General features: G+C 37.1%; 1 protein-coding gene and 1 long non-coding RNA gene across 4 annotated transcripts; one reads left to right on the top strand and one right to left on the bottom strand.

Moving 5' to 3' along the window:
* Window positions 1-1,595: 1,595 nt before the first annotated feature.
* LOC127106458 (uncharacterized) lies at window positions 1,596-4,489 on the bottom strand. Of its 2 annotated transcripts, none has more exons than XR_007795396.1 (4): window positions 3,887-4,489; window positions 3,510-3,764; window positions 2,453-2,933; window positions 1,596-2,230 (listed from the first exon to the last, which is right to left on the bottom strand). It is a non-coding gene; the product is annotated as an uncharacterized LOC127106458 (long non-coding RNA). The 2 variants fall into 2 exon arrangements; XR_007795395.1 differs by having other exon boundaries at window positions 3,579-3,764.
* On the top strand, window positions 3,758-6,811 carry LOC127106457 (protein MAIN-LIKE 1). Of its 2 annotated transcripts, none has more exons than XM_051043751.1 (4): window positions 3,758-3,998; window positions 5,082-5,230; window positions 5,316-5,990; window positions 6,087-6,811. In XM_051043751.1, exons 3-4 carry the CDS (start codon window positions 5,400-5,402, stop codon window positions 6,747-6,749), a joined length of 1,254 nt encoding a protein of 417 aa, XP_050899708.1. In that variant the 5' UTR covers window positions 3,758-3,998; window positions 5,082-5,230; window positions 5,316-5,399; the 3' UTR covers window positions 6,750-6,811. The 2 variants fall into 2 exon arrangements, with proteins under 2 accessions (XP_050899708.1, XP_050899707.1); XM_051043750.1 differs by having other exon boundaries at window positions 5,071-5,230.
* The last annotated feature ends 3,361 nt before the right edge of the window (window positions 6,812-10,172 follow it).

The following is a 10,172-nucleotide window of genomic DNA, read 5'->3' as shown; positions in this document are numbered from 1 at the left end:
CTACTCTAGTATCCTCGAAGAGTCTTACATTCTATTAAGGTATCATTCCCTTGTTGGAATATCTTGATCATATCATATAAGGTGTTGCTTCGTTGATTCATAGAATCTCATTTATTTGTTTGAGATGCTGCTTCATTAATATGAAGAGTCTCATTCGTTTTTAGAGATACTGCTCTAGTCTCCTCGAAGAGTCTTAGATTCAATTAAGGTATCATTCTCTTATTGGAATATCTTGATCATATCATATAAGATGTTGCTTCGTTGATTCAGAGAATCTCATTTATCTGTTTGATATGTTGCTTCATTAATATGAAGAGTCTCATTCGTTGTTTGAGATATTGCTTCATTTAGTTGAAGAATATCATTTATCTATTTGAGATACTGCTTCATTTATCTGATGAATCTCGTTTTCTCTGTTTGAGATGTTGCTTCATTGATATGAAGAATCTCATTTGTTTTTAGGTACCGCTCTAGTATCCTCGGAGAATCTTAGATACGATTGAGGTATCATTCCCTCGATGGAATATCTCGATTATATCATATAAGATATTGCTTCGTTGATCCTCAGAGAATCTTGTGCGTCAGTTCAAGACATTGTTCTGCTAATTTTCAGAAAGTTTCAGATACAGTTGAGGTATCATTCCATTGTTGGAATATCTCGATTATGACATCCAAGATATTGTTCTGACAATTCCTAGAGAGTCTTGATTGTTTCATTTATCTTATGATTAACTTTTCTTACTGTACTTCACTACGCTTTCTCTCTGCATTTCTTCCTGGTATTCTGAAGGACAAAATTCGGGTCTTTTTTTATTTAATTATCTTTCACCACGAACGTATGAAGACTGCTGTCGTTTTTACTTTCTAGTTCAAGGTAATTGAATAGGGGCAGATGTCACACCTCAATTTTGTCCGGTTTGGTTTAAAGAAGAGAAATTGGCATTCACAATCAAAGGTTACAATGCATAAACTCCAGTAAGGGGATCCACGCTCCATCAAAATGTCCATAAACCCTAATCATGTTCCATGCCCTCATAAAGGCCCATAACCCTAATTCCATCCTTCATGACATTGTGATTTAGTGTTATAACTTGGCCAAATTTCACCCAACCCCTTGTGCATAGTTTATGCTGGTAGGCCCTCTTGCTGTTGATTTCATAGGCTTCATACTCCCACATGTGCATCCTATGATTGTGTCCTTTGGTTTGGGCCTAAGTACATGGTGAGTTAGTTCATTTGGTTTCTTCAAAGTACATGGTTCATACTTTGCCTAGTTTCATTTGGTCAATGTTATTCAAAACTACTCCATGCCATTGTTACTACCATTGGTTCTTGACCCATGAATGTCCAGTTAGATCCTAGTTCGTTATTCCACTTGGTCGTCACCAAAATCTTTACCTCAAGATTATTCAAGTTATGTTTGTGTCCCTTGAGTTATGTTAATGATTCACCCAAACGTTAATACACCTCAAATCTTAAATGTTGCCCAAGTTGGAAAATACATTCATTCACCAAGATCATCAATATATCCATTCACCATTTAGTTCATATTAAATCTGTACCATTTCAAATGTCAAGTTCATACAAGACTCACAAAAGGATAAATCCATCAATTCATTCAAAATCAAGGCCATTCAACCATAGAAAATTCCATGCGTAGCTTACTTCAGTCAAGATACCAATGCCAATTATTTACAAATGTCCGTACATGAGAAAGATACAAAAAATGAGTATAAACCAAAGGTTGACTTTGGTCAATGGTTGACTTTTTAGTCAACTTTGACCAAAGTCAACTTAATCATGTTACAATCCAAGAAACCTAATTCCTCTTGTTATTCCTCCATAATCCACCCTTGGCTCATTGTGATTCATGATTGAAACTATAGGTACAATTCATTTTCAAAATATGTTTACATACAAAATTACAAATTACATTCGCAAACCAACAGTGCATCATACAGCCATTTGCTTCAATTTTAACCGACCCATATACATTTCAAATTGTGATACATGGTTAACATGGCCAAATGGTTTGACAACATAAGCTAAGTCATTACACCTTACAAACAAGACATGGCAGGGGGAGGAATAGGCCGAACATGGCAAATGAACATCAAAGGTGAGGTCTGCAGCATCATGAATAAACCTTCAACCTCTAACATCCAGCAACAACGCATGAGGAACCTATTGCAGAACTATCTAGTTTGCATCAGAATCATGCGACTAATACCTGTATACCACAAGCACGCCAAAGGCAATCGGAAGTCATGATTCATGGCGTGATTAAAACAATGTCGGAAGTGAGCAAAGCCAATAAACAGCCAATGCACATGGCTCATCATGATGAAAAGGGCATAAGGCAATGCTATTGCAGGACTATACCACTACAGGCCTGCAACAGTAATTAACCATACACACGTGCTTAAGCCAAAACCAAGGCAACATCACAAACCTGAAGTCCAAACTATGACATAAAACAATTCACAATCTCCCAGCACAAGCCCTGCATTGGTGCACGTCTGCACCATGATTCACAAACGCAATACCCACATTATGCAGTCCATTGGATCCATGCTGCAGAAAGCAAGGCAATCTGCATCTGCAAGACTGTAAAGCCATAAGCTTGTAATCTACCAAGTCGTTCCACAAAATACAATACCCCAAAACCAAAACCAAACACAACATCATATTACAAATGTAACTTAAATCAACTATAGTTTCATTTAAATACTATAGTATCCCAAGCCAAATGACTTTTACAAAATGTTGCCATAACCATATTTGAGACCTAGTCTAAAATGAAAACCAGTTAAAAATACGTTGGTTTATTGCATTTAGAGGGAAAGCCTCAGAACTTGCAGATACACTCTACTCAACCATGATAATTTCCTAGCCTGCTTCCCGTTTTCATTCCTGCAAGTTACGCCAAGAACCTGCAACCAGTCAAACGAACAATAATAAGCCAAGCCATCAACAGAACATGAGAAGAGTATAAACAAATGAGGAGCAAGTCATTTTTCCATGGATTTTGTGCACAAACTCATATGGTTTGAGTTATTTTGAATTTGCATTAACTAAACCATGAGGTTTGAATCCAAACATAATTGTTTCAAATACCGTTAATAAAAGAACCTCACACAGTAGGTTATAATAATCTTGACACCTAAATTATGGCACAATTTAAACAAAATGGAAGGAAGTAAGCCTAGAGCATGCATCTCCGAGTCACCCTGAAGTGATGCCTCGTTTGGATGTCATCTATGTTTATTTCTCAGGATATGCCAAAGTGTTTCAAACATGCAAGTTGAAACCAGAGAAAAATCAACAGTTCCTGGTGGATTTCGTAAAACAACACTATTGGCACAAACCAAATCAAATCACTTACGTTTCAAAACCCCACATCAGTGAAAAAACCAGAAAGCCACAAAGCTAGTCTTCGAGTCAAGGAAAATACAAACTACATACCATTTAAAGCTCAATTTTCATGATAGTAAAATTCAAATTCTTACCATGAGGAGTACAAGTCTTACTGATGTAAAGAGATATTGAAAACGGTCACGCATTTTTTGGGATCTTACCAACAAAATAAACTCGCCTTGCCACCTTCACTGTTTGGGACCACACCAAAATCTAAAGGAGATTTTATTCTAATGGATTGATTGGGATTTTCGCCAGCTCATAAGGATGAGAAACCTTGTACTCCAAAACTCTATATAAGGACACCTCTAATCATCATACAAGGGCTGAAAATAGATACCGTTACTCTGCAGAAACAAAATCCAAACATTTTTAAAAGCTTGATTTTTCTTTTGGAGTTTGTTGAAGTTTCACACTGAAACTCAACAAACTTGAGCTAAGCCACGAATTACCAAGAAAAAACCATTACCATAGCGATAACAGTGACGATGGAGGATTCACAAGGAAAAGAGGAGAGAAAGCGTTTACCAAGATACATTCCCGTTCTTCACGCTCACCAGAAACACGCATTTTCCGTTAAGGTTCAGTTTTCTCTTTTCCTCTTCACTCTTTATTCATGCGCTTCATATTAGCTTGATAACCATGATAGTTTATATCTGTGATTTCTCCTTTACTCGCTTTGATTTGATGTTCATATTGGTTATTCTTTCTGCTCACAATCGGTTAAGGTCTTGAACAAAGCATGATTTAGATTTGGGTGTGCGATTTTGGATGGTTGAGAAGTTGTTCTCAGATTTGGTTCATTTTTTTTTATGTTGAGTTTTGGATTGTTTTTCTTCTGGGTATATAGGTGTTAAGAACAGGAAAAGAGAGAATTCCCGTGGGCTTGAGGTTTGGGAGAAGGAAGCTTGAAAGAGATCCGCGTGTGGTCTCTTCAAGTGGTTGAGGAATTTAGGATTAGTGGTTTTTTGAAGCCCCAAGGTCTTTAATGCATACACGTGCTTTCAATTCCTGAAGTGTGGCTATTCGGTTTCCAATGAATCACCTGTCATCATTGCTTTGGGGAAGCCAAAAGTGCATTGACCAAGATTGGAATCTGAAAAGTTTCTTTTTTTAGTTAGGCTTCACTTTCATGTTTCGGATTAGGCCCGGGTCAAAGTTGGAAAATTTTATCCTATACCCCTACAATTGTATCCATACCTCTATATTAAAAAAAATTTTGACCAAAATACCCTCATATAAATAGGGTATATTTTCCCTTTCAAAATTTTTTTACCATTTTCGTTGAAGACTTCCGGAGAAGACAAATTTTTGGCGTTTTTGCACTGTATACCGGAACACTTAAGAGTAAGTCTTCCGGTTTGGATATTTGTACATCGGAACACTTCTCTAAAGAGTTCCGGTTTGTTGTCTTTAATGGACTCTGAACCGGAAGTCTTTTAGAGAGTCTTCCGGTTTGTATATTTGTATACCAGAACACTTTCTTCAAGACTTCTGGTTTGGTTGATGTATACCGGAACTCTTTAAGAAAGTGTTCCAGAAGGTTTTTTGTTTTTTTTCTAACCGGAACTCTTCTTAGAAGTGTTCCGGTACGTTTTTTTTTTTTTTTTTTTTAATTATTTTTTTTAACATTATTTTTGCGGTGGTTCGAAGAAGAGGTGCAGATGGCCGGATTCCAGTCCGCACGTTAGACCGGGGTGCATCTTCATCTGCAGCTGCAGCTGAGCCGACTGGATATCCAGGAGGGCCGTACGATACGTCTCTTTTGGTGAAGTACGAGCATCATGTTGCTCGACATATATGGTTCGGTGAGGTAAGTAAACGGGCTATATTTGAAAATGAATAATAGTTGAATATTTTATAATTTGTTTTCTAATATGTGTTTTAATTGTTTTTAGGAAAGAGGACCAAAGAAAGAGTTGAAGGTTGCCGAACATGGACTGAAGTTGACTTCTAGGGTTCCATTGGCTCTTCCACCACAGATGGAGAGTTGGGTATCTAGATCCGATTTAGCTTCACTGCAGAGAACGAGTCTGAACAAGATAGACACAAATCTTGTCTCTGCATTTGTGGAAAGATGGCATCTAAAGACATCTTCATTTCACATGCCGTTTGGTGAAATGAGCATTACTTTAGATGATGTCGCATGTCTACTTCACTTGCCCATTAGGGGAATCTTTTGGAGTCCTCAGGATGTGACTGAAGAGCTAGCTGTTGAACTTGCTGTTGACTACCTAGGAGTGTCACAGGGTCAGGCACAGTCACATGTTCGGAGCTGCAGGGGGTCGTATTACAAGTTGGAGTGGTTATATGATATATTCGTACATCATAGGGCTGCTTCCAGCTGGGCATATGCGACTAGAGCATATCTATTGATGTTGGTGGGTTCCACCATATTTGCTTATAAGACCTTTACACTTGTAGAGGCACGATACCTCCTCCTGTTTAGGGACTTGGATGGATGTTCAGGATATAGTTGGGGAGCAGCTGCACTAGTTACCCTCTACCGATATCTTGGAGATGCGTCCATGTACAGTTGCAAACAGCTAGGTGGATATCCTACTCTCCTACAGGTATATAATTTAATTTTGTTAATTAAGTGTTGGATTCATTTTATAAAATATTGTAACTTAATTTGTTTTATTTATTATGTTTTTATTTTGTAACAGTGTTGGATTCACGAGTATTTTCCAACTGTTGGAAAAAGAGGGGAGAATTGGAATCCTGCTAGAAACTGTGGTCTTCCCCGAGCGATGAGATGGTCGTATAGACAGGGAGTCCTGAAGGTCGATGATTTACGACCTATTTTGGACGAGCTAACACCTACCGACGTCATCTGGCGACCATTTGAGGATCATAGAGCATGGCGTGTATTTGATGAGATATGTCTTTACAGGGGCTGTTTGAAGTGGGGTGAAACAGTTGTTCCATACTTGCCTGATAGATGTTTGCGTCAGTTCGGGTATAGGCAATATGTTCCATCCCCACCTCTGGATTGTATGATGGCGACGGATATTGATGTTGATTGGATCAGTTACCATCAGAGTGTTGTCGATGTGATCGGTTCATCTTCCGTGGCCACCACTCCATCTGAGGTAGTAGACGGTTATCTGGAGTGGTATTATCGTGTTTCCCATCCACGGTTGGTCCCTCCCCATCGTGACGCTCCTAGAGAGGTACCCGTTCCTGTATATGACGCCGGGCCATCTGATCCTGATTGGGCTCGTGTATCTACATTGATTCGTCGTTATCTGAGACAGGTTAATGCTGAAGAGGAAGATCCACAGTTTTCTGATTTATTTGAAGCTTTGCATATTTCTCGTTCACATTGATTATATGTATTAAGCTTTGAATATAATAGACATAATAATATAGATTTCATGTTTTGATTACATATTTATGTTTTGATTACATAATCATGCTAATACAGGTGTAAGTAATTGTCAATGTTGCATACGTCCTGCAAATCCTAGCATCCAAGTAGTTGCTATATGAGAACGAAATTTCTTCCAATCTAATGTGACCGGTGGCAATGGAAACCCCTCTTTCATGTTAACCTGATAAAGTAAAATAATTAAAAGATTAAGTCATATAACATAAAATATTAACTGAAATAATTAAAATATTTAGACATATAAATACGTACCTGAACCCAATGATTCTGGTTAACAAAACCAATGCAATAAATAGAGACATTTGGTGAATGTGAACTTGTCATCGGAAAGAAAGTGATGCACGGATTGCCTAAACAGACAAGTACAACATTATAACGATTCGCTATCAAGTAACCCATATCTGGTAGACTCATCCATTTTTCAGGTGGCTGTGAACCAAACGATTCTATCATCAAAGATTCTCTCACAGCTGACAACCGATTAGAAAATAACTTGTCATACAAAGTTGACCTATCCTTGTCTGTTAAATCCAACCCAAACTCCCTGCGAACCATTGACCAACCATCCTCACCATATCCATGCAATGATGCAATGACTCTAAATCCATAATTACCATCTGATTCAACATTAACTACATCTTCAATGTATGACCTAATATGATTAGGAAATTGAACAATGAATTGTGGTTGCTTCTTTGATAATTTGATCTTCTTCGAAGTCTGTGATGGTTGAGATTGCCTTTGTGAAGATTGAGATGCCTTATCAACATACTCATGATACGAAGGGTCCCTATAAACATCATAATCTGCTGGTTTTTTCCCTTTCTTCTTCACTCCTCCTTTGGTTTTTATTTTCTCAGGTGGTGGACACAATGTTGTCTTTAGGGGCCCTTGCATGGGGCCTTGGTGATCATTCGGATCACACCCCACATTCGCTTTGCACGCCCCAGGCTAGTCCTTGGGATTTTTGAAAGGCCCATTTGCATTTTTTATATTATTTCTACCCCCATTTCACTTTTTATCAGATCTAGATTTATTCATTTATCAGGTAAAAATAATATTGATTAAGTTAAGTTATTTGTGTAATTAGATGTTCGTGCGTTTACTCCTTTTTAGATTCTTTTGTTTAAGTTATTGTCTTATGATTTCTTTTGTTTCAATTTTCGTCGCGCCTAAACTATGCATGGTGTTTCATCTTATAACATCTAACCTTTAATTCCTTTTAAATATTATAATTAAACCCATCACACGAAAAAATCAAATATTTCTCGATTTATTATCGAGCCCATTTTTCAAACACCCTTGTAAGTCGATTGTTTTTAGCATCGCCATAAACCTCACATAGCTTACTCTTGGACTTTCTTATAATAAGATCTATTCGGTTATTAAATAATCGATTAGATGATTGATCCACTAAATATACTCTTAATTCATTCGCAAACACAATTCAAACCTCGATCCAACATCGAGTATTTTTATTCAAATTAAATTAAAATACCTAATCACAATTAAATACCATTTCATTTAGAAATGAAAAGGGGAATAGTTTTGAGCCTTCGACTCCTCTCCTCAATTGCTTGAATACGAGTTCTCTTACTCGGTTAGTCAAATAATTGTCATTTCTATCCGCCTAAACCTAATTAACTTGAATCATTTTCGTAATAAGAAATGAAAAGGGGGATGGTTTTAAGCCTTCAACTCCTCTTCTCAATTGCTTGAATACGAATTTTCTTACTCGGTTAGTCAAACAATTATCATTTCTATCCACCTAAACCTAATTAAATCAAATCATTTTCGTAATAAGAAATGAAAAGGGGATGGTTTTGAGCCTTCAACTCCTTTCCTCAATTATTTGAATACGAGTCCTCTCCTCAGTTAGTCAAATAATTGTCATTTCTCTAAAAACTTCTAAACCCGATTAAATCAAATCATTTTCATAATAAACTACACGAAAAGGAAGATGGTTTTGAGCCTTCGATTCCTCTCCTCAAATACTTAGATATGAGTTGCCTTACTCAGTCATTTAGGTATTTGTCGTTTATCTTAAAACACACCAACCATACACAAATATTTTCATAATCAATTAAGGATGAAAATGGAGATGGTCTAGAGCCTTCGGTTCCTCTCTTCGACTATCAGGAAACGAGTTGCCTTACTCGACTATCCGAGTATTCGTCATCCATTCAAAACACCTTAACAATTATCAATTCCTTTACAATTAAGGATGAAATGGGATATGGTCTAGAGCCTTCGATTCCTCTCCTCGACTATTGGGATACAAGTTGCCTTACTCGACTATCTGAGTAATCGTCATCCAACAAAATATCTTAATACATCAAATCTATCTTTTTTCTCGCCCACGTGCGATCGAAACCAATCAAACAAAACATCAAACATATTAATCCAACTTGTCACCCTCGTGTAACCAAAACTCTTTTCAGAAAGAACATTATTTAATCCTTTCCAATGTGCACAACAAACTAGTGTTTAAGCCTCCTCCAAGAGTAAACAAGCTAACTTTTAGCCTTTAGAACGCGATCTAAACAGTTGTTCACTAAAAGACACCAACCAACCGTAGTTCCCCGAACTACGAATGCTCTGATTTCCTTATTGCACCATGAGGATACGTAGGCACGATATTGCAAGATCTTGGCGAGCACACTAATAAAAAACCTTCATTTTCCTGCTTTTGAGGTGTCCATCCATCTCTTTTCAATATTTTTATCACTCGAAGAAAACAAACAACATAAGTTAACATTCAAATCGCAAATTAAACTAAAAGGTTCCCGTTGAGTACAACAGACGTGAGGGTGCTAATAATTTCCCCTTGCGTAATCGACTCCCGAACCCGAATATGGTTGCGACGACCATTATTCTATTTTTTAAAGGTTTTATCGATATTTTCCTATTCCTTCATTGGGATAAATAAAGTTCAGTGGCGACTCTGTTCGAACTACTTTTTCCACGACCATCACGAGGAATAGTATTTTTCGAGATGCGACAATTGTCACTTATGAAGGGTGTTTGTTGCGTTAAAGTAGTAGACCTATGTTTAAGAAATTTAATTCTTGACTTAGTTAAAAAGTGATTTTGACTTGTAAAGTTTAACTTAAAAGATATCCATGGCTTTCTCTCAAGGATTCAGATTTTAAACCTACAAACAAGTCCGAAAATAGTTTCAAAATTGTTTTCTAATAGTGTTAAAAATTCCTAATTAACCAGACAGGGTGCTTTCGCTACATTTGACCAGTTAAAACTAACCAAGTTTGTCTTTAAGAGTTGGACGGCTTTCGATCTTACCCAACTATATCTCGGCTCTACTTTCGTATTTACCGATCAAAATAAGTACTAAAAACTTGTG

This window comes from Lathyrus oleraceus, chromosome 7 (assembly GCF_024323335.1).
Source record: "Lathyrus oleraceus cultivar Zhongwan6 chromosome 7, CAAS_Psat_ZW6_1.0, whole genome shotgun sequence".
NCBI lineage: Eukaryota > Viridiplantae > Streptophyta > Magnoliopsida > Fabales > Fabaceae > Lathyrus > Lathyrus oleraceus.
Note: the sequence above shows the minus strand (reverse complement) of the source record. Positions and strands in the feature narration are given on the sequence as shown.